Source organism: Lissotriton helveticus, chromosome 1_1 (assembly GCF_964261635.1).
Source record: "Lissotriton helveticus chromosome 1_1, aLisHel1.1, whole genome shotgun sequence".
In the NCBI taxonomy this organism is placed as follows: domain Eukaryota; kingdom Metazoa; phylum Chordata; class Amphibia; order Caudata; family Salamandridae; genus Lissotriton; species Lissotriton helveticus.
The window spans coordinates 857,807,516-857,835,369 of record NC_136057.1 but is presented as its reverse complement, the minus strand read 5'-3'; the positions used below and the strand labels follow the sequence as shown (position 1 = coordinate 857,835,369).

General features: G+C 45.5%; 1 protein-coding gene across 1 annotated transcript; it reads left to right on the top strand.

Annotated features, from left to right (window-relative positions):
• Positions 1-22,725: 22,725 nt before the first annotated feature.
• LOC144763031 (interleukin-17A-like) lies at positions 22,726-27,500 on the top strand. Its single transcript, XM_078648346.1, has 3 exons — positions 22,726-23,032; positions 23,861-24,108; positions 27,278-27,500. Exons 1-3 carry the CDS (start codon positions 23,000-23,002, stop codon positions 27,498-27,500), a joined length of 504 nt encoding a protein of 167 aa, XP_078504472.1. The 5' UTR covers positions 22,726-22,999.
• The last annotated feature ends 354 nt before the right edge of the window (positions 27,501-27,854 follow it).

Genomic DNA, 27,854 nt, shown 5'->3' with positions numbered 1-27,854 from the left:
CAGCATTTCGGGCTAGGGTTAAAATGTCTGTTTGCTGCATGCCTGCTGAGGCTGGAGTGACGTGTATGATGACTGCGTCGTCATCGTGAGAGTCTTCATCAGCAGGAGTATACACCACTTCTTGTTCAGCGTCATCATCACACTCCATAACTCTGAGACTTTCTGGGACCTTCCTTTTACGCTTAGCTACCTTTGTCAGATCATGGTGTGCCTCATTCTCAGACGGCCGTTGTGGTTCCCAAGTTTCATCCATATCATCAGAAGGAAGGGGGCTTGAAGGAGAAGTAGACACCATTCTTGATCTTTTCCTTTCTGGGGATCTGGAAGACAATGAATCATCAGGAGGAGTGGCTTCCTCATGTGATACCTCGGCTTGAATGTCGATTTCCTGATGTGCCCCTACTTCGGGAGGAACAACTATTGTGGGCACTTGTGCCGCTCCATGCACCTCTGCTTGCTCCTCTCCTTGCGCCGCCTCTCCTTCCACATGTACTTGGGCTTGTACTTGCACATGTGGTTGTTGTTGCGGCTGTGGTTGTGGAACACTCGTCAGATGAGTTACAACAACCTGTGTTGATTGAGGGATGCTGCTACTTTCTTGCGATGAGCCAAGATCACTGGTCGATGGTGATTGAACAACTATACTGGCTGCCTCTGCAGCACTCAAGGGCTTGGACCTAAGTTGGCGTGGTGGTGGTGGCACTGAGCCCAATGGAGCAGAGGTGCTGCTCCCAGCTTGGTCCCCAGCAGACCCCGCTGCTGCTGCAGGCGTACTTTTTTTCCCCAAAAAATGCGGTGGTCGGCACACCAGTCTCCTTGGTAAGTGGCGCCACTTGCTTCTTCTGCTCCTTACGGGCAACTTTCTTGCTGGAGGAGCTACGGGCAACTTTTTTTGGGGCCATCTTCTTCAGATGTCAGAACAGCAGGCCGCAGTTGCACAAGTTACAGAGTTGTCTGTGGCCACACGTGACGTTGTGCTGCACACACCGCAGCAGGACTTCTTCCTGGCACTGATAAGGAACGATGAGGCTGATGATTCGTCTTTCTGCACCTAAAAGCAAATGAAGCCAGAGGAACATCAGTTAAATAAATGTTGCATATGTAGCGCTTTAATTAATAGTTTGCAAGTAAGCATTTTTATTATACTCACACCCCAAAATGGAAAGACCAATAAAATGCACCAATGACAGAGTACCCCTGGGCATAATGGATGAAAGCATGGCACACTGGGTGCAGGCCTATGACACAACAAAGCACACTGCCTGGCTTCAACATTGCCCCTAGACCCCCACTCACATGGCCATGCCCCACCAACACCCCAAAAAATCGAAAAACACACAAAAATCACCACAATCCAATGCCATTCATGCCCTCCATGATCTTTACATTCAAGACACCCCACAGAAAGACTAGGCCCATGCACCACTGGGTACCCCTGGGCATAATGGATGAAAGCAAGGCACATTGGATGCAGGCCTATGGCACAACGCACACTGCCTGGATTCAAAATGGCCCCTTCACCCCCACCACATGGCCCTGGACCAGGCCTCAAAATGGCCCCCACCCACATGGCCATGCCCCATCAACACCCCAAAAAAACGAAAAACACACAAAAATCACCACAATCCAATGCCATCCATGATGTTTACATTAAAGAGACCCCACAGAAAGACTAGGCCCATGCACCACTGGGTACCCCTGGGCATAATGGATGAAAGCAAGGCACATTGGATGCAGGCCTATGGCACAAAGCACACTGCCTGGATTCAAAATGGCCCCTTCACCCCCACCACATGGCCCTGGACCAGGCCTCAAAATGGCCCCCACCCACATGGCCATGCCCCGTCAACACCCCAAAACGTCGAAAAACACACAAAAATCACCACAATCCAATGCCATCCATGCCCTCCATGATGTTTACATTAAAGAGACCACACAGAAAGACTAGGCCCATGCACCACTGGGTACCCCTGGGCATAATGGATGAAAGCAAGGCACATTGGATGCAGGCCTATGGCACAAAGCACACTGCCTGGATTCAAAATGGCCCCTTCACCCCCACCACATGGCCAGGCCCTGCCTGGACCAGGCCTCAAAATGGCCCCCACCCACATGGCCATGCCCAATCAACACCCCAAAAAAATCGAAAAACACACAAAAATCACCACAATCCAATGCCATCCATGCCCTCCATGATCTTTACATTCAAGACACCCCACAGAAAGACTAGGCCCATGCACCACTGGGTACCCCTGGGCATAATGGATGAAAGCAAGGCACATTGGATGCAGGCCTATGGCACAACGCACACGGCCTGGATTCAAAATGGCCCCTTCACCCCCACCACATGGCCCTGGACCAGGCCTCAAAATGGGCCCCACCCACATGGCCATGCCCCATCAACACCCCAAAAAATCGTAAAATACATAAAAATCACCACAATCCAATGCCATCCATGATGTTTACATTAAAGAGACCCCACAGAAAGACTAGGCCCATGCACCACTGGGTACCCCTGGGCATAATGGATGAAAGCAAGGCACATTGGATGCAGGCCTATGGCACAAAACACACTTCCTGGATTCAAAATGGCCCCTTCACCCCCACCACATGGCCCTGGACCAGGCCTCAAAATGGCCCTCACCCACATGGCAATGCCCCGTCAACACCCCAAAAAATCGAAAAACACACAAAAATCACCACAATCCAATGCCATCCATGATGTTTACATTAAAGAGACCCCACAGAAAGACTAGGCCCATGCACCACTGGGTACCCCTGGGCATAATGGATGAAAGCAAGGCACATTGGATGCAGGCCTATGGCACAAAACACACTGCCTGGATTCAAAATGGCCCCTTCACCCCCACCACATGGCCCTGGACCAGGTCTCAAAATGGCCCTCACCCACATGGCAATGCCCCGTCAACACCCCAAAAAAAACAAAAAACACACAAAAATCACCACAATCCAATGCCATCCATGATGTTTACATTAAAGAGACCCCACAGAAAGACTAGGCCCATGCACCACTGGGTACCCCTGGGCATAATGGATGTAAGCAAGGCACATTGGATGCAGGCCTATGGCACAAAGCACACTGCCTGGATTCAAAATGGCCCCTTCACCCAAACCACATGGCCCTGGACCAGGCCTCAAAATGGCCCCCACCCACATGGCCATGCCCCGTCAACACCCCAAAACGTCGAAAAACACACAAAAATCACCACAATCCAATGCCATCCATGCCCTCCATGATGTTTACATTAAAGAGACCACACAGAAAGACTAGGCCCATGCACCACTGGGTACCCCTGGGCATAATGGATGAAAGCAAGGCACATTGGATGCAGGCCTATGGCACAAAGCACACTGCCTGGATTCAAAATGGCCCCTTCACCCCCACCACATTGGCAGGCCCTGCCTGGACCAGGCCTCAAAATGGCCCCCACCCACATGGCCATGCCCAATCAACACCCCAAAAAAATCGAAAAACACACAAAAATCACCACAATCCAATGCCATCCATGCCCTCCATGATCTTTACATTCAAGACACCCCACAGAAAGACTAGGCCCATGCACCACTGGGTACCCCTGGGCATAATGGATGAAAGCAAGGCACATTGGATGCAGGCCTATGGCACAACGCACACGGCCTGGATTCAAAATGGCCCCTTCACCCCCACCACATGGCCCTGGACCAGGCCTCAAAATGGGCCCCACCCACATGGCCATGCCCCATCAACACCCCAAAAAATCGTAAAATACATAAAAATCACCACAATCCAATGCCATCCATGATGTTTACATTAAAGAGACCCCACAGAAAGACTAGGCCCATGCACCACTGGGTACCCCTGGGCATAATGGATGAAAGCAAGGCACATTGGATGCAGGCCTATGGCACAAAACACACTGCCTGGATTCAAAATGGCCCCTTCACCCCCACCACATGGCCCTGGACCAGGCCTCAAAATGGCCCTCACCCACATGGCAATGCCCCGTCAACACCCCAAAAAATCGAAAAACACACAAAAATCACCACAATCCAATGCCATCCATGCCCTCCATGATGTTTACATTAAAGAGACCACACAGAAAGACTAGGCCCATGCACCACTGGGTACCCCTGGGCATAATGGATGAAAGCAAGGCACATTGGATGCAGGCCTATGGCACAAAGCACACTGCCTGGATTCAAAATGGCCCCTTCACCCCCACCACATGGCCCTGGACCAGGCCTCAAAATGGCCCCCACCCACATGGCCATGCCCCATCAACACCCCAAAAAATCATAAAATACATAAAAATCACCACAATCCAATGTCATCCATGATGTTTACATTAAAGAGACCCCACAGAAAGACTAGGCCCATGGACCACTGGGTACCCCTGGGCATAATGGATGAAAGCAAGGCACATTGGATGCAGGCCTATGGCACAAAACACACTGCCTGGATTCAAAATGGCCCCTTCACCCCCACCACATGGCCCTGGATCAGGCCTCAAAATGGCCCTCACCCACATGGCAATGCCCCGTCAACACCCCCAAAAAATCGAAAAACACACACAAATCACCACAATCCAATGCCATCCATGCCCTCCATGAGGTTTACATTAAAGACACCCCACAGAAAGACTAGGCCCATGCACCACTGAGTACCCCTGGGCAAAAGGCCCCAACAACAGCCAAAAAAACGAAAAACACACAAAAATCACCACAATCTAATGCCATCCATGCCCTCCATGATGTTTACATTAAAGAGACCCCACAGAAAGACTAGGCCCATGCACCACTGATTACCAAAACAGTTGCTTCATGCATCCATAACTAACCCTGGTCCTACTGGATACTGTGGCTACCCACAATATATTTTATTTAATGTTCTGAAAAAGTTCCAAAATTGTAGTTGCAGCAACTGTAATGCCCCAAACAAACAACATCAACTTACTTGTGAAATTTCTAATCCAAAAGTGATCCAAAGAAAGTCAAAAAGGCCTCAAATCCAAATATCCAGCAGCATCCACAAAAAGTAATCCTTCCAGGTCAAGATCCAAATCAAAGTGACCAGGACATGAACAAAGCACTGGGAGGAGCCTGCTGGACAGGAACAGGAAGTTGGAGACTGTGGGGCACTTCCTTCCTCCCACCCCCCCAAAATGGACTCCTTGCAAAAAAAAAGTGCAGGCAAATGTCAACCTGAGGAGTTATTCTGATAAAAATCATAATTTTCAAGGTTTATGCTGCCTGCTGGTGGATTTCTTGTGCGAAATTGCAAATTTTGCAATCTCGCAATTGCGAGATTGTCGATGCCCGCCGCATCTACGTGTTCGCAAGTGTTTACTCCCGCGATGCGTGATCACGGGCCTTTATGACGTACTCGCATTGCCAAACTCTCGCTGTGCAAGGTGGCAAGCCGCGATGACGTAATCGTGGTCGACAAACTCCCGCGGGATCCCGCAGCAAAATCCAAAATGGCGCTGCACATGCAAACATGGAGAAAAACAACTCTTTTAAACGCTGAATAACGGTAAGTGAACGCTGCGCGCCGCAAAATTGTATAGTATTCCATTTGGCAAGTGCGACCAAGCAAAAAATCTGCTTTGCACGGATTTGCGAATTTTTGGCAAATTCGCGAGAGTTCGCGGATTGCGAATTTGCCGAAAATCCGCAAAATTCGCGAGCAGAACGGATTTTACGCCCACGCTTATTGCATATTAAAATTGTCACGCCTTCTGCATAGTTTGAGTAAGTAGAGGAGTAGCATTTGTCTCAACATTTGTCTTTCAGTTTATTCGAATCAGCAGAGCTAAAGTGAGTTTACTGTAGGAAACAGACGTCTACCTGTTGTCTGGTGAGGTAAGCATGCAAGAGTCTTGCCTTCCTATCATTATTTAAACCCCTAACATTCCAGGTCAGGAAATTGTAGGCTGCCATCTTAGTTAATAAGTAGTCAAGTATATACCTGCCACGAATGTCCCAGAGCGATACTGGGGAATATGTCCAATTCGTTGTTAGGACACAATTCACGCTTGAGCACCTCATATGGTGTGTAGTGCGCCTATTATCTGTGTTATAGTGTGAGCTAGTCAAATTTACTGTTTATTGCTTCCTGCTTGTTTCCAAGTTAACCAGCGATAACATCTTAACATCCCCTCCATCCTCCACCCACTCCAAACCCCCAATTAGGTTGAGTAATGGAGCCCACCCACCTCAACGACTAGAACAAGGAACATTTGAACAGTCCCTAGGGAGATCTCCTGGGGGTGATGGGGTCACTGGTGAACAATCCAACCGTGAGGCAGGGTGGCCAAACAATAAATTAGTGGCTAAAGGTGACGTCTCCCTCAATTTTTTTAGGCTGTAGGAGGCAGTTTATTGAGGGCCAGACCAGGTCTACCCCACCCATCCTGTTACTTTAGTGTAAATTGCGTATTAGTTATCAGCAACAGCAGCTGATGCAATCAAGGATGTCAGTCATTGTCACTCAGAGGAGCATCTGATGCAACACGATTGGCTAAAGCAAGAGTACTTTGTTTTGACTTTTCTATGTGTCTAGCAAACTTAAGTGCAGATTTCGCATCAGTGAAGTAATGTGGCATTCCAACACGTGTAACTTTCAGTTTTACTGGGTAGAAAAATGCAAAGGCAGCACCATATTTTTGAAGGAGGCGTTTACCTGGTGCAAAGTCATGCCTGACTGGCTACACCTAGGACGTAAAGTCCGGAAAGAATGATAGGTTGTTGCCTTGATGGGTTATATTTCCCTTCTCCCTGGCTCTCTGTAGAACAACATCCCTGTCTCTATAATTTAACAGGCGAGCGATGATGGGTCGGGGTGTGGCACCCACTGCAGGCCTGGGGGCCAGAGACCGATGTGCTCTTTCCATTATAAGCAAATTGGATAGGTCTTGACCGAACAAATCGCGCAGGAGGTCTTCAACAAACGTTTCCATTTTTGAGATAGCAGTAATCTCTGGAATGCCAGTGATGTGGATGTTAATTCTTTTAGAGCGAGCCTTAAGATCTTTATTCTTAGCTTTTATGATGTTTAATAGTTTCTCCATGTTCAACAAATGCTCTTTTGATTCCACCTGATAGTCATACGCATCAGACATTCTGTTCTCAAGTTGGTCTTGTCCGGGTTCGTGGGTGTCCACGCACTTCTGTCCTTGTTCTAGTTGAGCAGACAGCTTTTCTAGTTTATTGTCAATGTTTTTGAGACTAGTCTTAACCTCAAGTAGAATGCCCCATAGATCATCTTCCTGTCTGTCTGAGGGGCCATTTGATGCATTTTGAGTTACGCTCCTGTTTTCGAGGGATAGTTTAGATTGCTTTGCGTCATTTTTCCTCATTGTTCCACCTTAGAGTGAGTTAGTGTGAGCGTCTGCGTACATGTGGTTTAGCTGGTTTGGGTGCTGGCAGCCTATGATCAAGATGAGTGTCAGAGTTTCATTGGCTGTACCACTCTTTTGAAAGCCCCAAATGTGGCTGCTGACGGGGTATCTAACATGTTTCTGACATGGAAATCTATAAGTTTGCTACATCAGACACCACTTGCTCAGAAAGTCCTTCTCCCCACGTCAATATGCATTACACACCAGCATCATGCCAACTGATTGTCCAGGCGACTATTCTGTCGTGACTGGACTACGCCAACTCTTTGATGTTAGGCGCCAATAAGGCGGAGGTGAATCGCCTTCAGCGAGTCCAGAATGCTGCCGCCCTGTCCTGCTCAGGCTCCCTAGAACCTGCTCCACGTCGGGCACCGTGCGGCGTCTCCACTGACTACCTGTTCCTAAGAGGATTGAATTCAAGGCACTCTGTCTTACTTTTAAATTCCTAAAATTCTCGCCCCCTGAGATTTTATCTAATTTACTGGTCCCTTATGTCCCCACACGCCAGTTACGCTCTGCTGAGCAACCCTTGGCTTCGGTCCCCCGGGTGAAACGTCTCAGAGCAGGGGGGCGGTCTTCTGCTACCTTGCCGCTAAGCTGTGGAACTCCCTTCCTGTTCAGACACGTCGTTTGGATGGCCTGCTTCCTTTCCGCAAGGCCATCAAAACTCATCTGTTTCCGATGGGCTAGTCCTGCTGCCTTTCTGACTCTGCTTCCAGCAATGGGACGCCCTTTTGCTGGGGCAACTGCGCGCTTTATAAGCTCACCTAACATTAACATTAACCTGTGTCGAAGTGCAGAGACCCGGCAATGAATTGGAGGGCGAGTAGGGAGCACCACTTCGTTCCGCAGATTAAAATGACCAGACTCAGTTTGTTAAGTCCAGTTCACTGCAGCTAGGGGTCACTGCACAGTTGCAGCACTTATATGTCCTTTGCTATCGCCAATGTCCAGCGATTTGCCCCCAAGGCAGCAACGCTGCCGCCCTGCTTTGTGGTGCGCAGTCGTAACCTGTCCAGCTTGTGGGCAAGTGCGATTGTAAATGCCCCGTCCCTCAGGTCTCCGTTGTCACAGCTCTGGGCCTAGGTCTCCACCCAGAGCCAGCCGATGAACTAAGGGAGCAGCACCAAGGATAGACGGGTAGTTCTCTCACCCTTATCGGACACGGTCGCTCCAGGCCGGAGTCCTCCGGTTTCTCAGGTCTCAAAAGCAGGAAATGCCCACTGCCGCCCCTGGGCCGATGCAGGGCACGACGGGGAACGCCAGAGTGGGGAGACCGCAGCCCTCACCGACTCCGCCTTGCGTCTCCACCCTGCATGCCAGCTGTGGGCACCCAGTCCGGTAAGTATAATTAAATATGTTTCTGTAGTTGTGTTGGGTCATGGCATCAGGTGTCCAAACCCATGTCCGGCTAGTCCTGGCACCCAGTTAGCTCCCAAGATGCAACACGGGCCTTAGTATAAATGCTGGATTACCAGTACGGCCGGCAGACCTCAGCTAAGCCACGCCCCCACAGTTTTATGTATTAATGTTACAAACCTGGACAGTGGTTACTGAAAGGAATTGCTCATACCTTAGTTCTAGGCTAGCCTGAAAAAAGATATGTATGCTGCTTCCAGTTCTTGACAAAATATGACTTTGCTTATAAATGATGTTTGTGCCACTAAACGTTTCGCTAACATGTTTCTTTGCCATAGTGATTTGGAGATGTCATCCCTACTGTCTTACAATCATTAGGTAGTTTGGCCACTCCTTGGTGACCTTCAGTTGTCCTTCTGCCACATATTAAGCTTCTGTGAATTATTTACTCTCTTTCACTAAGAATACACAGTACCTCTGAAAAGTTTTCAAATTAGAATTATATGATGGCAGGAGAAGGGTTCTCTGATGTTGTGATGGTTACGTGCTCCATGTTATGCGTCAGGATGCACAAACTTTCCACACAGTCACTGTGCTCAGCCTCACAAAAGAATATGTTTGGTTCATAAATATACATGTCTAGACGCAAATCAGAAACCTGATGGGAGTTTTAAATAGTGAAGGCTGCAGACTGCATGTATGTCACTGCACATTGTGCCAGTTTCAGTGCACTTTGGACAAGGGCAACCACTGCCTGTATTGTCATATACAGTGTTATTTTATCATGCAATTATTGCCATGTTTAGAATGCGACATTCAACAACCACCTTCCTGGTGGAATTTAATTCCAAAGTTTTGATTTGTTTAGGTAAAGTGATTTGTTGCAACTGACTCAATGCTCTTCAAATTGAGCATGCACGACAGGTAACTTTTTAGCATCCCTAGTTTTGAATACTGCCTAAAACTAACTGAGGGAAGAGAGGTTTCGAAGTTAACAAATAACAAAAAATGTGTGAGCATATTGGAGGTTATTAATGAAGCAACAAATAAAAAGGTAACAACCTTCCTTTTAATTATGTGAACGGTTGGGACTAGAGAATGGCGATGGGTTCAACTTTGGTCTCAAAATGTGACCAATTTGGCACATTTCACATTAGTGAAGGTGAACTATGTTTTCTGATTCTGCAAAATGTACCCTCCTGATCCCCTGTCTAGATGGACTGCATTCAATCTCCGGGATGTTAACTGGGAAACAGCTGTGGCTGTAAAGGTATGGTAAAGAGATGTGGCTGAAGATAGGGCAGAATGAAGGCCTGAGGTTTAAGTGTGGGGCAGGCGCTCCCGAACTTTGCATAGGGGAGATATGACTGGCCCACAGAGACCGTGTCAGGCAGGAAGGGCAGAGAGACCTGTGGGGATGAAAATGATGAGGGGTAGTGTGGGAGAGGTGATGGCAGTGTTGCATCTGACAGGGCTGTCACTGAGGTATTACAGTCCACTAGTGGCCTCCTGTGCTGACCTCACCAGACTCTTTACTGTGAGTAAATCATTACATTTTCTAAGAATTCATTGCATTTCAATGAAAATAATTTTCCTTCCTTACAAGTGCCTCTTTACATGCTTCATGAGGGCCATGGATAAATTGTCTACAAAAACACAAAACTTACTCAGAAAATCAATGATCAGTCATTCAAACAAAAACTATGTAAGCAGCTTTGCAGTTTTACTGAAATGCCTGCATGATATTTCACTACTATTAAAATGTTCAAAAACATGCAGGTCTCCCAAGACACAGACTCACCATTACACTCTGCACTCTTTCTTCAGCATCTTGTCAGCTCACTCTCCTTGCCATGTATGATATACTTCCCTTTGCCTCAGCATGTTTCTATACTGTCTATTGATAATTTCAAAGGCCTCTTTTACTCTCTCCAGTGATTCTATGTTATGTACTGCCCTGACAGGTTCTGAGAAAGAAAAATTAGACTTGAAAGAGGGAGAACGTTAATACTCAGGCTCTGGCCTGCAGCATAATGTAGATTTTCCTAGTAATTTATGACAGAAAGTCTTAATTTTATTAAAGACATAGAGGCGAGTATTATGCGTTCTTATATTGCCTTTATTTGCATAGCAGCCAAGATAAGCACTAAGACTACAGTTCCCAGAGGGCCAAGCAAAACAACTGGCCAATGGGAACGCAGTAAAAATGAACATTATAACCAATCAGGCAGTAGCTACATGTATAATGTCATAATTGACGGCGAACAGTCCTTTTTTTGCTGACGAGCAGCTCAGATTGAGTCAAAAAATAGACGAACAATGGATAAAACAATACTAAAGTCCAGGAACAAATCTCTTGATCAACATCCAACCAAGACAGACGAACTACAGAAATCACTGTGGAGGGAGTCAAACTGGAAGAAGAGGCAACTTGAAGGGGTGAAGAACACTCTTGCAGATTAGTAGTCCCATCATGAAGATGCAGAAGGCAAGGCTGGAGTCGCTGTAGGGAGGGAGAAACACAGATTAGAAGTGTTCCGCTGGATAATACTCGGCTTCGTGTCTTTAATAAAAATTAAGACTTTCCGTCATAAATTACTAGGAAAATCTAAATTTTATGGCAAGACCGGAGGCTCATATTATGCTTGTTAAAAGCATATCAATAACCAAAGAAATAGCAGAAACAACTGGCTTGCAATAAAACATATGGAAAACATTATCATTAGACCAATCCGCAGATCTCAGAATGTCCTCCAAACAGGAGCCTGCCCAAAACGCTTTGGAGGCCATGGCTCCCCTGGGGGAGTGGGCCCCAAAAACAAAGATATCAATGCCCGCGAGGGACATGACCACCGAACCCAATGGGCCAGGGTAGTAGAAGAAACAGGAAGATGGTTTTTGCGAAAGGAAATGAGAAGTTGGGAATGAGAGGACATTCTGAGATCAGAGGTTCTTTGTTCGTAAACGTTGAGGCATTGACCTACACATAGTGTAGGATGGGAAGGGAAATAAGGGTAAAACACAGAATGACATTTTTTTTTGTGCGTTTATGAACTTGAAACAAAACCCCGTTTGGAGAAAACTGGTGAGAGGAAATATCCAATGCCTTAATGTCTAAAGCACGTTTAATAGAGACAAGATAAAGTAACATGGTAAGTTTGACAGAGAGCATTTTCAGAGAAAGAGTGGAATTGTCAGGCCAATCCGAAAATAACTTAAAGACCATATTAACATCCCATAAATTAGAATACTTAGCCAACGGAGGTTTGGAAAAACTTACTACTGGTAGAAGGCAGGAAATGAGTGGGTGAATTCCAACCGGCTTGCCATCAATAAGACAGTGATAGAGGGAAGTGGCTGATCTATATAAATTGACCGTTCCATAGGACTTACCTGCACTGGCTCCAGAAGCTAAGAAATTGAGCACAAAATTTAGAGGGGCTCCAAAGGGATCCATAAGTCTTTCCAGACACCAGCTTGACCATAAAGCCCAAGCGGACATGTAGGCTTTGGAGGTGCCTGGGGCCCAGGCTTTACTGATAAAGAGAGAAGCTTCTTGTGAAATGAGGAGGTCAGGAGGGACAGACTGGAGATCTTCCAAGCGGACAGAAGCAAGGATTTGTCCGGGACGAGATTGTGAGGAAGACCTAAGGGGCTCAAGAGCAGATCGTTGCAGACCGGGAGAAGAACCGGAAAGTCCACCGTCATCTCCAGAAGAGATGGATGGAAACCAAATCTGTGATTGCCAAAAGGGAACTACTATGACCAGGAAGGGCGGTTGGCCGCAAACTTGAGGAGGAACCCTGTTGATCATGAGGAAAGGCATAATTCAAGTTCAAGTTCAAGTTCGGGTATTTATAGAGCGCACTACTCACCCAGAGGGTCTCAAGGCGCTTGGGGAAGGGGTTCATTATTTGTCGAATAGCCAGGTTTTGAGTTCTTTTCTGAAGGAGATGTGGTTTTGAGTAAGGCGGAGGTGAGTGGGGAGTGAGTTCCAGGTCTTGGCAGCCAGGAAGGAGAATGATCTGCCACCCATGGTGGATTTTCGGATGTGCGGGACTGCGGTGAGGGCTTGATTGGACGATCTTAGTTGGCGGGTGGGTGTGTAGAAGGACAGTCGAGTGTTGAGGCATTCAGGTCCCAGATTATAGAGGGCCTTGTGTGCGTGGGTGAGAAGACGGAACGTAATTCTCTTGTTGACGGGAAGCCAGTGTAGGTCTTTTAGGTATCCGGAGATGTGATCTTGGCGAGGGATGTCCAATATGAGTCTCGCTGATGCGTTTTGGATGCGTTGGAGTTTTTTCTGTAATTTTGCTGTGATTCCGGCGTATAGTGTGTTACCATAATCCAGTCGACTCGTGACCAGTGCGTGGGTGACAGTCTTTCTTGTTTCGAGGGGGATCCAGCGGAAGATCTTTTTGAGAATGCGAAGTACGTTGAAGCAGGAGGATGAGACTGCGTTGACTTGTCTGGACATTGAGAGAGAGGAGTCTAGGATGAAGCCAAGGTTACCTGCGTGGTCTGTGGGTGTGGGTGCTGTGCCCAGAGCGGAAGGCCACCAAGAGTCGTCCCAGGCAGAGGGGGAAGATCCTAGGATAAGCACCTCCGTTTTGTCTGAGTTGAGTTTTAGGCGGCTATGTTTCATCCATTCGGCTACTTCTTTCATGCCTTCGTGAAGATTGGTTTTGGCGTGTTGGGGTCTTTGGTGAGGGAAAGGATTAACTGGGTGTTGTCAGCGTAGGAGACGATGTTGAGGTTGTGTTGGCGCACGATGGATGCGAGTGGGCTCATGTAAATGTTGAAGAGGGTGGGACTAAGTGATGATCCTTGTGGTACTCCACAGATGACTTCAGTGGCCTCTGAGTTGAATGGGGGAAGTCGGACTCTTTGAGTTCTCCCGGCGAGGAATGAGATGATCCAGTCCAAGGCTTTTCCTTGTATGCCGATGTTGCTGAGGCGTTGTATAAGGGTGCTGTGGCAGACTGTGTCGAAGGCGGCTGAGAGGTCGAGTAGAATGAGGGCCGCTGTTTCTCCATTATCCAGAAGTGTTCAGATGTCGTCTGTTGCTGCAATGAGGGCTGTTTCGGTGCTGTGTTTGGCTCGAAATCCGGATTGAGAGGGATCGAGGGACTTGTTGGATTCGAGGAAGGCGGCGAGCTGGCTGTTGACGGCTTTCTCAATGACTTTGGCGGGGAAAGGGAGGAGAGATATGGGTCGGTAGTTTTTAAGTTCGGAAGGGTCAGCTGTGGGTTTCTTCAAGAGAGCACTGAGTTCGGCGTGTTTCCAGCTTTCTGGGAAGGTGGCCGAGTTGAACGAGCAGTTGATGACATCACGGAGATGGGGTGCGATGATGGAGTCGGCTTTGTTGAAGATGTGGTGGGGGCAGGGGTCGGTTGGCGAGCCAGAGTGGATTGAGTTCATTAGGCGGATGGTGTCTTCAGTGATTGAGATGAAGGGACTAGTCCTGGAGAAACACATCCATTGCCAAAGCCAGAGGGTCCGGCCGAGAACTGAAGAAATGACACAATTGGGCGTTGAGTTGAGAAGCAAAGAGATCGATATGAAAAGGGCATCATTTTTTAGAAACAGATCAGAATACGGATGGAAGGAGCTTCCAATCGCTGGAGTCTGAAGGTAGAGAGAATGGCAATCTGCTATGGAGTTGAGGTCTCCTGGAAGATACTCTTCTTTGAGTGATTTTTTGTTTGAAAGGCAATACTCCCAAAGACTCTTCGCGAGTTCTGCTAGAGGTTTGAACTTTGTGCCATCTAGATGGTTTACTTAGCAGACCGCAGAAACATTGTCCATGCGAAGGAGAATGGAACAGCTCATCTTGTTTTTCATGAGGCTTTGAATTGCAAAGGAGCCTGCCAGCATCTCTAAACAATTGATGTGCAATTTCGACACCTCGCAAGACCATGTACAGCCAGTCGATATTGGACCACAACGTGCGCCCCAACCCGATAGGCTTGCATTGGATTCTAATACACGATCTGGGGCCGAAGAGAAGATAGTTCGCCCATTCCAAGCATCTAAATGATCTATCCACCATTGAAGCTCGACGCAAGACTACTGATCTAAAGCGAAGACTTCGGAATAAGTCAGACCTTGGCGAAGGTGCCGAATCTTTAGAATTTGAAGGGCACGATAATGAAGAGGCCCTGGAAAGACAGCTTGGATGGAGGCTGAGAGAAGACTGACAATCCTCGCAAGAGGCCTGAGGGAGATCAGAGAGGTTTGTAAAACGTGAGAAATTTCTGACTTTATGGTCGAAACCTTCGACTGTGGAAGCAGGAGAGATGCCATAGGAGAGTCCACGAGAAAACCCAGAAACTCGATACTCGGAGAAGGAATGAGCATAGACTTGTCGATATTGAGAAGGAAGCCCAGATCCAGAAGAAGAGAACGGGTGGTGTTCAAGTCTGACAAGAGATTCTGCTTGTTGATGTTCATGAGCAGAATGTCATCCAGGTAAATGAATAGTCTGATCCCAAGGGACCGAAGGTAAGCCACTACAGGTTTCATGATTTTTGTAAAGTACCATGGTGCTGACGAAAGGCCGAACGGAAGGGAGCAGAAATGGTAGGTAAGGCCTAACCATTGGAATTGAAGGAATTTGGTGTGAGAAACATGAATAGGAATGGTAAGATAAGCGTCTTGCAAGCCTAACCTGGCCATCCAGATGTTTGGACAAAGAGTGTCTCGTAAATGAATGACAATTTTCATTTCTAAGTGGCGATACACCACAAATTGATTGAACCACTTTAGGTTTATGACAGGACACTTTTTTTGTTTTTCTTTCGGACAAGGAAAATGGAACTGAGAAACCCTGACGGATCTAAGTGGGCGGTTAGAATGGCCTGTTTTTGGAGAAGGTTTTAAATCTCCACGGAAATGAGGTGAGGCATGTCTGCCGAAAAAACTGGAGGAGGTTGGAAAATAGTTTGGGAAGGTGGTGCGTAGAACTCTATAGGATAACTTTGGACGGAATTTAGAACTCAGGGATCTGCTGTAAGAGTGAGCCATTTTTGGGTAAAGAGTTTCAAACGACCCCCCATTGGGCGAAGACCTACCTTGTTGGTTGCTGTTGTGGCGGAAATTTTTCTGTCCACGACCTCTGTATCTACGACCTCGCTGAGGGTAGAATGGTGGTTTGTACTCCATTTAGCCTGAATTGAAGGAGCCTCTGGAGCCTTGATTTGGATAGGAGTGGCCGGAAGAGTGAGTCCTGCCTCTGCCGGGCCCAGCAAAAACCCAAGGGGAAAAAACATTTTTAATAGATTGTAGAGCCTTATCCAAAGAGGCGAAGGTAGTGAAGAATGTACTGAGGTCCTTGACCAAGGAATCGCCAAACAACAGACCATCTGCCTTGATGCCGGGATCTAGAGGAGCCAGATTGGCCAGCTTAGGATCAAGCTTGATAAGTAGCCCTTCACGGCGTTCATGAGTGATAGCTGCGTTGGAGTTGACTAAAAGACAGAAGGCTTGTTGGACCCACAAAAAATGTCCTCAGCATTCAAATCTTGACCTTCCAAGCGAGCAGATTCTGCAATGTTGGAAATGCGAGCCAAAGGACCAACAATATCCAAAGCTTGTCCTGTCAGGTGGATCAAGCTTTAGCTACCCCTTTACGTGGGTCTTTGCCAAATTTTGAGAAAAAGTTGAGGAGAGGTTGGTCAATGGAAGGATTAACTGTAATGTTCGAAGATAAGGAAGGTTTGGGACATTCTGATTTTAACTTAGATCGGGCTGACTTGTCGAGGGGAAGCCGAAGCCTGGCTGAAATATAATCGCCAACGTGCGCAGCAGGGAACCACTCCGTAGAGTTGGAATGACGGATAGTGGAAGGATCAAACATGGGCCCTCCATCCGAATCCAAAACCGGAGTAAAGGCAAAGGAGTCAGTTTTGAGCTTCTTAGAAGGGGGGAAGAAGGGTCTAGGATGGAAAAAACATCAAACAAATCGTCATCTGCGTCACCCATATCATTGTCTGTGTCCATAATTGTGGAAATCACCAATGTATTAGGTACCTCAACATGTTTAGCTTTTGATTTTCTTTTTCTGTAAGAAGAGGATGACAACCCCTACTTAGAAGGAGGCCTGGGAGGAACCAAGTCCTCATTCTGGTGTGAGGGAGCGTTGCTAATCAAGCGTGATGCATTTTTGGAGGTATTAGACGGCACAGAGGGTACCAATTTTCTCTTTCTTCTTGCCCCCGCCGAATGGGCCAAAGCATTTGACAACAGACTGAGCATAGAGTTTTCCATTTGTTTGGAAAAGCGCTTCATGGATGCTTCAACAGCATTCCCCACAGAAGTATTAATACATGCATTTAAATCACTCTTAAAGGCTTCGCCTTCTTCGTTATGATGTTCGGACCCTGAAGAACTGTCGCGTTCCATTGTAGAAGAAATGAGGAGCCTGAAAAATGTGCAGAAACCAGCACAGGACACTCCCACAAAAGGAGGGGTTAAAGAGAGAAGATGCACCAGGCTCAGAGCCGTCACCAGGAGAGAAACGCCGTTAAAATGGAGACGCGCTCTCAGAGAGTGAGAAGGAACTGTAGGATACCGTCGCGCGACGCGTTGAACACAATGCGCGTGTAGGAAACAGCAGGAGACTCTGAAAAAAGGAAGCGCTGTATGAATACAGACACGCGCTATGAAGGACAGAATACAGATGCCTCGCAACGCGGTAGGCAGCAAAGACACCGCACGCGAGTGAAAAAAACAGCTGAACGCTGAGCAGCGTGAGTGCGAGCTAACAAATAATAACTGGGGCAGAACCAAGCATTTAATGACGGTAACAATAAATGACAAATTTCAACAATGAATAAATATATAAATGCATAACAGCGGAGCAACGAAGAAATAGCACTTATCTGACTGCGAGCAGCAAGAAAAGAGAACTGTTCGCAGTCAGTTTTGACGTTATACATGTAGCTACTACCTGATTGGTTATAATGTTCTGTTTTATTGCGTTCCCATTGGCCAGTTTTTTTGCTTGGCCCTCAGGGAACTGTAGTCTTAGTGCTTATTTTGGCTGCTATGTAAATAAAGGCAAGATAAGAAAGCATAATGTGAGCCTCCGGTCTTGCCATAAAAATAGGCACTTAGGGCCAGATGTATCAAAGGAATTTACCGAATTGGTGTCTGTGGGAAAATGTGTTGGTACATGTGCCCTTAGAGTTGTATTCCAGGATAAGCAAGCAGCATACTTCCTGTGCAGTAAATCACAATTTGAAATCCACACCACAGACCTAGCCTACCTTCTCTGCTTCCCATTTGAGAGGATAATGTCTCACAATATGCTAAGTAAAAGAATTCAGAATAATGAAGCTGAATGGTTGTAACATCAAGGGTAAACATGGCCTATTGCCCTCCTCATCCAACTCCCCACAGAGGCATGCCAGTAGAAGCACCATAATCATTACACTAAGGGATCTCCTTGGTTAGTAATTACTACACAAATTCAGTCAGTCATTACACTCCCAGCATCAATTGTCCATCTATCCCCAGTGAGCAGAGTATGGGTTGAAGTTGATCCTCAGTTTTGAAGACCGTGGTGGTCCTGTGCATGTCCTGGGATTCATCAACCGCAGTCTGGAAATGTTCTTCTAAATTTAGAGTCTTGGCAAATTTGCAATCAGCTTGGCAAACACTGCTCTCAAAAAGGCCACCAAGGATGAGGCAGCTGAAAGAAATTGATGAAATGTAGAAACCTTTCTGAAAGAATAGCCATTGACCTATTGTAATGGTATAGAGGAGCAGTGGTCCCAGCTGAGCAGACTTGCAAACTAAAGATTGTGATGTCATGCATGACATGTTGAGAAGCTAAACATAAAGAAAATGGATAAGCATTTAGCCGCCCTAAGTTGTTCCTTTTTTTCCAGAAGTGTCAAACAAAATATAGGAGTACCAGTTTCTGAATGCCTTTGCCTGTTTCCTCCTGCTACAATAATGCAGCTGACAATTACATCATCAGTTAATGGGGTTTCGCCTTCACTGCTCAGCATTTAATCTAGCCAAAGAATGATGACTGCGTGACTTATACTATTTATAATCCTTACGAAGCAACAACAGCGGGTCAGTTTTGAAAATAACGTTAAACCCTATTCTTGCCTTCTGCTTGCTACGGTTTGGTGTTGGTGAAAGATGCATTTTCTCCAAACAAAAACATTGTATCATTGCATTTGAAAGACCAAATGGAAGTATTTGGATGAAAACAGACACAAAACAATTGCATTTATTGTAAACATAACCATAATTGTCACAAGTGGATGAACCCAATAGAAGCTGTAATATCAGAAGATCTTTCCTGACAAAATGTATAACTTAACATGCAGACACAGAAGTGCCTACAAGTTGGCTGTATTTTATTTGGAGCAGCATTGTGCAGGCAGTGAGTGGAGCTTTCTAAATTACACTTCCAGCTCAATCCAAAATAAAGGCCTGATTTAAGGTTATATCAACCCTCTTTGCTTGAGTATTTCATAATCTAGTTTTATTCGACCTCAAAGACCATAAAAGCACAATAAAACACAGTTTAAAATCTTCAAATCACAATAAAATAATGAAAATATCAACTGCCTCCAACATTTAAAAGAAAAGTAAGAGTACTTAAAAAAATATTTTAAAATCCCTGAGAATTACAACATTTTATGATAGCTTTTTGTGCTCACATATAAAAGTCCTTACAAACTCATAACCTTGAGCTACAGTACATTTCTCCTTCACATTTTCAGTGATTGGGTAATACAATTTAAGACTGAGCAGCATATCGTGTTGGACTCCAAGTGCTGGAGGAAACACAAACCCTCCTGGTGATTATTAAAAAAATCTCCCTCTTAAAAGTGGGCACAGAAACGGTAGCCTGAGAGAAATATATAGTGAGTAAAAGAGCATAAAGGGCTTCGTAGAATGATGTGATTTTCCATCACACCGACAGGAAGGTAATGTTGGAAACCAAGTACCTGGCAATAGAAAACTGCCAAAAAGTGGATCTTATTCTCACGTAGCCTACTCAGGTAGAACTTTAGCTCGGGTTAATTTGCCCAGGTAAAACAGGGCTCAATACCTTTAGATGTAGAAAGTGGCATGTATGATTGAACCATGACCAGGTCTAGTACCTTCATGAGCCTAGCCTCCTCACTATATGCAATATATTTTTCTTGCTTGAGTATAATAATGGATGGGAGCTATAGAAATCTGAAGCCTAACTCCTAGATGCCAAAGAAACAGAAGAAAACAAAGTCGCACAGCATGTTATCACTTCAAAAGTACTTAAGAGAAACTATGATTTGGAGGCAGGTTTTTACACTTGTTCAACTCTCTATGTAAGAGATGTGCTTGCACTGTAAGAATGCAAGATGCATCTGTCTGCATGAATAATTACACAAGTAGTGATATGAATAGCAATTACTTTTTATTTCTTTTATAGCACTACACATCCCAATGTAAGGTGTGAGAGCACTTTACATCATACACAAAGACACAATAAATCATACAAGTGTGTATCTTAAAGTACAGGAAATGTTATATAAAACACTGATCGTTATAACTTATAAGGTATAGGATTCATATATTGTCCATACTCGCAGCCATTATATATTGAGAGTGAAATTACGGGAGATACACAAAGTCAAGATATAAAGCCTAATGCACTGATTGTGGTTATCTGTACTAATAAGACCTGATTACATCCCAAAGGAACCCTTCTTTGCAATCTCAGAATAGCAACAGATTGAGAAAAAAAACAATAAGGATCTAAACCCATGACCTACAGTTTGAATGTAGCTCCTTGCTGCTGGTAAATACATCACTGTGCTATATGAGGATTGCAACTCATGAACCGGAAGTAACAAAATGATCTCAATGTCAAAAACAGCACCCCACTTACCAATGTAATTAAAAAGCAAATCTGTGATTTGCAATAGGCACATTAACCCTACATGCTGCTTTATGAGTAAAAACTGTGACTGGACAAAGCACAGAACTCTCCCAGAAATGTGTTAACCACTAGCGTTATTTTACCACTATTATAATCTCCTCAACATTGCTGTGCATTTATCTGCAAAATGGGGAGTCTTCACCCTGTAAGATATTTTAAAACACAGTGGCTTTCTGACCAATTAAGTAACCCAGATTTACTGTCATAGGCGTCCTTGCTGCCAATTTCTTTTCAGTATATTTTTTTCAAAATAAGTATATTAGTTGTCTGTCAGACTCTGCTTTTCAAGCTCCGCCCCTCGTAACTCCATTCCCCTTCCTCTGCTACAGCTTGACTTCCAATATAGTGGTTTCCAGAGTCCATTTTTTCAATAGCATCATTGGAACTGAATAAAGATACCGAGCTGCGAACTTGAGGATAGCATGCTAGCTACTCACATATAATTAGCAGAACAGCATTGTATTAACACTGAGTAGAAGTGGCCTTATTCAGTTACATACCTGCCAACTCAAACTGTGCCACCAGCCACCGTGTGACATACCATATTGGCGCTCATCACATGGTCAGCCGGTGAGGAGCCGATGTCATATGGTACAAAAGGGGGTGGTGATGGACGGAGCATCTGAACCAATCAAACACTCACACCCAGTCAAAAGATTTGGGTTTAATCCATCACCGTTCTTTAGCCCACTCTGCCACCCCAGTTCAGACATGGCCATATGCAAATCAATCTGACCCTGTGCCTCATGGGAACAGTCCAGCCCGAACTGCCAAGCCATGCCTTCCCTACACCGGAAACAAGTTCCGAGGACCGGTTTCTGGCATTATAGCCGTCTTGAGGCCGGCTTGCTTGAATCCAGTGGCAAAGTGAGCAAGGGACTCACGTCTGAGCATACCCTGCCACACTTATGGCGGCCAAAGCGGTACAAAAGGGGGTGGTGATGGACGGAGCATCTGAACCAATCAAACACTCACACCCAGTCAACAGATCTGGGTTTAATCCATCACCGTTCTTTATCCCACTCTGCCACCCCAGTTCAGACATGGCCATAGGCAAGTCAGTCTGACCCTGTGCCTCATGGGAACAGTCCAGCCCGAACTGCCAAGCCATGCCTTCCCTGGACCGGAAACAAGCTTCCAAGGACCGGTTTATGGCATTACAGCCCTCTTCAGCCCGGCTTGCTTGAATCCAGTGGCAAAGTGAGCAAGGGACTCACGTCTGAGCATGGCCATGTCTGAACTGGGGTGGCGGAGTGAGCTAAAGAACGGTGATGGATTAAACACATATCAGTTGACTGGGGGTGAGTGTTTGTATTGTAAACGCTCCGTCCATCACCACCTTTGGTTTTTCGATGTCATATGGTGGCAGGGAAAACGAGCTGAAAACCACTGCAAATAGTATTTTTTCAGCAAATTTTCCGAGGCTTTCAACTGCTGACGTCCATTGAGGGGTGTAAACAGACCCCAGGGCATCGGCACCAGCCTCAGCAAGTGTTTTCTTTGGGTTGGGGAGGAGAGGGCTGGGACCACGGTGGGGTTTAAAAGTGCCTCTGCACGAGGTCCCGCCCCCCTTCTCAAACAGTAAAAATGTTGTTCCAGTTGGCAGGTATGCAGTTACACATTAAAGTGTAATTTGTGCATCCAGGCAGACTATCCAACTGCATTCCTTTATTTGAGTATTCCCACTACTCTCTCAGCGAGGCAAGATTTAAAGCAATTGTTCAGCACAGGTGTTAGTTGCGGGTAGAAACCCAAAGTAAGGCGGGCCGGAGCTGTGGAGAGCTTCCTCTGTGAGTCTGTTCGGTAGAGGGATGTGATGACATCATTGAGGGTGGATGGGGAATAAGCCACGGAAATGCCAAGCTGCCACCGGTGTGCACGTGCTGCAAAGGTAAATATAATACGATAAGGAAGAGAAACCCTTTGCGGACTTGTGCTGGATGGCAGAGCAAAATCATAAATTATACTGCACGAGGAACGAGCATACAAAGTCCCTTTTTATGCGCTGTCGCCAGGTTATCCCGGAGCGACGCTTTCCTCATCCAGGCGCGTTCCTTGTCTCTCAACTGGTAGAAATAAACTTTTCTGAATGAAAGGGAAGACCTGGGGCCAGAACGAGTAACACAGGGGGGAAAGTCAGCTGGAAGGGGGTGAACCAAGAGGCACTTCACTATGGAAAGCCCGGGCGCCCTGAAAAGTCCTATAAATGGGGTGAAGAACCGTTCCCAAGGCAGAGACTCCAAGCTCCCGACCGAGGAAGGCCCACGCGAGAGAAACCCAGAAGAGCAGAATGATTTTCAGGACCTCAGCATGCTCCATTGTGGTAAGAACCCCTTTGCCTTCTATGAAATAGCAAAATAATGTATGCCATAGGTTTACACATTCTTTCATCAGCTGCTGGTTAAGCCACTTAAGTGTGTGATCTTGGCTGAAACCTTTCTAGCAGAACCTGGAAGCCATGCTGCTATTTCATGTCTGCAGCGGTGGGGCGTGAGGGCGCTTAGCAGGTCAGGCACAGCAGTGTCTGTAAGGGATATGGCCTGATAGAAAAGCATTGAGGTCTTTTCAAAGCAACTCTTTCTATGCGTCTGGAGACTAGTTCTAAAAATCTGAATACAAAACAAGAAACAACTCTGGATGTAATCTTTGTTATAAAAAAGTGAGATAGTTGGGGAGTCTTGTGTTGTCATTTAAAGAAGTGTATGTCCATCACACCGGGAACGAGTATGACACTGCAGTCCTCACACAACTGCTCTTGAATGAAGACGTTTCCACTTTAAGGAGAGGCTAGATACCGTCTTCTTAGAACAGGCTTCTACTGACAGGGTGGGATGCTGCAGACTGGATAGATATCCTTGTCAGCAGGCAGATATTGGTGCATGGTGTCCAGGAGCGCTGAAGGTGCATTGAAAGGCATGTTTCATGAAATACTTTTAGCATAGTATAGCTTTGCATCAGACAGCATTCAGTGGCAGCGTGTCACAGCATAAAAGCATTTTTCTGACAATTCAAACGTCGTATCATTCTATTCGAAAATGTTGATATTTGTATAATAGTCGTACAATTATTTCCGCCAAATTGTACTTGACCACAGGTTGCCTCTTAATTAATTTAACATTCTCCACTTGTATTCCTTCATTTCCCCTTACAGGCCATCACACTTCTGGCCCTTTGTTCCTCAGTAATTGTGCTTCCGACCGAATATCTTGGCCAAGAGCTGCCTCATGAAAATTATCCAGTAAGAGACCTGGCAGCGAAGACCAGAGACAGGTGCCCTGGTAGAGGGAGCGCCAGGTTCCCTCACATTGCGAGAATTGACCTCCGGGCCATTGGCGCTGGTGCTGAAGACAAGATGGTGGCAGACATCAGTAGCCGATCACTCACACCTTGGGAGTACAGGTACTGATTCACAGCCCTTGACACCACAGGAATTGATTCGATACATCTTATCTAAGAATACGCCACGTTACCTTGCATGCTTTTTTAGCGCATGCCATTATAACATGGTCATTACAGCAATGCTTTGTAACAACACATGCCATTACAACGCAAGTCAGGACAACGACATGCTCTGGGGGGCGGGGGAGAAGCTGGATGTTGGAATAGTATAATTTACTATTCCAACTCCAGTCTGTGCAACACTAGGGAAGGTGTTGGATTTTAAATCCAGTTCCTCTGAACCCTAGAGGAAATCGTTGTTCCGACATGCAGAGTAATGGAATGAGTTGTAACAACGCGGTCGTTGTAATGACTGCATTGTAATGGCATGCGGTGTTCCGGAATCGTGGTAAATTATGTTTACCCTTATTTAAACATGGCCAATGTGTACTTCCTTTGAGAAATGTTTCAACTTAAGAATCCACTAGTTGTAATTTTAAATATTTGGTAATGGGCACACAAAGGCAGCTTGGGCAGTGCCACAAAGGGCTAGCTCTAGCACTTTCTCTAAGCCCTTTCTGTGGTAGGGAGTAGGAGAGAAACATTCAACGCTTCCTAATACCCGTCACATTTATCCTCCAATGAACATATTGTTTTTAGGTCATATCAATGTTTTCCAGTAAATGATGCACCATAGTCATATATATATTAGAATTAGAGCCACATCCTCCCTGCTATTTTTAAGAATCTACTAAAACAAATGACAACAATGTTGATAGATCCAACAGTGATTTGCCAGCAGATATCATTTGATAGGATATAATAATGGTCGGTGTCTCGGATAAAAGTGGATTCAGCTCTAGCTTGCTGAAGGAATTTTAGTTTGTTTTTAGGGGTGAAACCTAATCAACCCATGGTGGCAAATGTATTGATTTGTTTATTTCTGCATCACTAAATACTCATGGGAAACAGCTTCAAATGTACACAGTATATCAATGAATCAGGAATGAGAGGCGAGGCATGTCAGGGGAGGGTGGATGGGAAGAGAGTCGGAAGAGACTAATGCCTAGTGAGAAGATCAGTATTTAGAAGAGGTCGAGAGCCAAGGGATTCCATGAAGTTATAGGAAAGGCATTTCTGGGTCTACAATTAACATTCAGCTCTCCGTATTAATGTAGATATTTTTCCATACACAGAGGACATGGCCGGGATCCTTGTCTTCTCCACAAAGGCTCTTATTTTGTTCCAACTGGAGATGATAAGGAAGCTGAACACAGAAGTTAGGGAAGCAGCCCCCTAGTTTGATTCTGGTGCTTGTGAAAATCTAGACGTAGAAATCATGTCAGATAGATGTATGTGCAGCAGAAAGTGGCATTAAACTTGAGCATAAAGGAACTGTTGTTTCAACAATGGAGCACAAAGCAAACCTCATCGACTGACCCTCTATTGCATATCAGTAGCTAGTCTCAAGACTGTGCCTCTGTACAGCTCCCCAGCAATTCTTGTAATGAACAAGCACACTGAGGTTGCCACTAACTTTCCTCACTGAACTCCCTTGCTAGAAATTGTGAAAAGCTCTTTTGAAAGATGTCATGAAGTATTGAGTCAATGTTTTCTTTTTTCCTATAAATTCCCACGGTGCACAAAAATGACCATTTAGGTCATATAGGTTGGGCATTCCCAGTATCTTTTACTAAGAACCATACAGCTGAATGGGGGTCGGGAAGGGGGCTTTGGTGTCTAGCAAATATGATTATATTATTATTTCTAACATTTCTACCTCTGAAATGATGTGTTATCTTCAGACCAGTGAAGTGATAGCATGTTGTCACTCCACCCCATGGCAGACAACATCTTCTAATTGCAGAGATATTCTGGTGGCCGACTGCTGGTAGATTAGTCATGCCTTGCTCCTCTGCCAGCCTAGCTTGCACAGACTGATAGCCCCTACTTTGGGCGCCTTTTGTTTTCATTCTTTCAGGTGGCTGAATGTGGACAAGAATAGTCAGCCAAGTTTAATTTAAGCCCTTAACCTGTCAAATGACATTTCTGATTAAATTATCTACTTTGTTTTCTCATTCTGATGGTTGCTTTGTGAGTGTAGGCGCACTGAAACATGCATTTAACAATAGAAACCATAGCACACTGGGTGAGGAGTAGCCATCACATTGTAATGCCACTTGCCTATACTGGCCAATCCTAAAATAGTTAGGGTGAAAGATAACTAACACCCCAACGAAATATCGTAACTTTTTTTGCCCATGTTAACTCTTCACTGGTCCTTTAGAAAGACGAACAACATTCTGGCAAAAAGGAGCCATGCAAATGCTGAGCTGTACTCCTGAAAGAGTGTTTGGATCTGTGCTTGCGTGTGTAAGAATCATTCAGCAGCTGTAGTCCAGAAATCTGCAAACACAGAAGGGAAATCATCACATGCATCGGTCTCAACAGCGACATTGGATTCGCTCATTGTGGGGCAATTGTTGAATCATTGCTGAGACAACTTGAGATCCTCGAGAAAATTATGTGTGTAATTTACACTAGCTAATGACGGATCCAATAATTCTAAATAAATACACGAATTTAACTCTGGGCTTGAATACCAGCTGTAGAACAAGGGTGAAGTTGGAGGACAAGTGTTAAAGATAATATCATAGCTCATAATTGTTTTCCAATTGCCTACTGCTATAGGGATGAAACCGGGAAAAACAAGGTCAGATACGGTGGTCACAAAATTTGAGCTATATTAAAAAAAGGGGAAGACAGAAAGGCAATTGAGAAATAAGAGAAGATAAAAAAACATGGATGAAGAAAGGTGGGAAGGAAGGAAGGAAAATGGAATATAAATAGGGAAGGGAATCCAGTGGGACGCAAGGTAAGAGGTGTAATAGAGCGATGAATATAGTAGAGTATTTCAAAGAGGGGACGCAAGGAGAGGGAGACAAGGAGTCGGAAAATGACTAAAGAAAAAGCAGGTACAAAGGAGGAAGGATTCAATAGAATAAAGGAAATAGTGAACCCCGAATCGTCATAAGCACCTTTCTAAAGTCTTATTGCACAAAAAACTCAATAATCAGGATGATTGATATCTCTCCTCACCTGTAGTATACAGCTGTATTATTGCATGTGATTGAAACGTCTTGTAATGCGCCCTCCCTTTAAACTTTGCATTGTTCTGTTTTCTTTGCAGTGTGGATAAGGATGTGAACAGATACCCTGAGGTCATCGTGGAAGCCAAATGCCTTCGCTCCAAGTGCCTGGACGGTAACGGGCGCTCCATTCCCATCAGGCACCAAATCCTTGTGCTGCGCCGGGAGCAGAAGGGCTGCAGCCAGAGTTACAAGCTGGAGAAGCAATGGGTCACTTTTGGGTGCACCTGTGTCCCGGCTGACATCATCTATGCCTCAAACTGAGGACCTGTGGGGCTCACACTGGCCTGGCCTCAGATCCGCTCAATACCTGTCATCGTCTGTCACTGAAGGACTCTTAACAAAATGTCAAAGTCATAAAACCCTACACAGAAAGGCGCGGTAATGGCAAGTCTTATCAGCGAGTGCTTGACATATCCATTTTAATGAGTCTTGCTAGGTCATTGACACAACACAGCCCTTATCAAAGCTTTGAGTAAATGTCTGAAGCTTTTCAGGTCATATTAAAGGGACACCTTGAACCGTTTCAAACCATTTTGCAGGCAACTAATGCTTGTGAAGGTGGGTCCAACAATGGGTTTCATACTATTTTATTTAGATGAAGTAAACATTTTGACA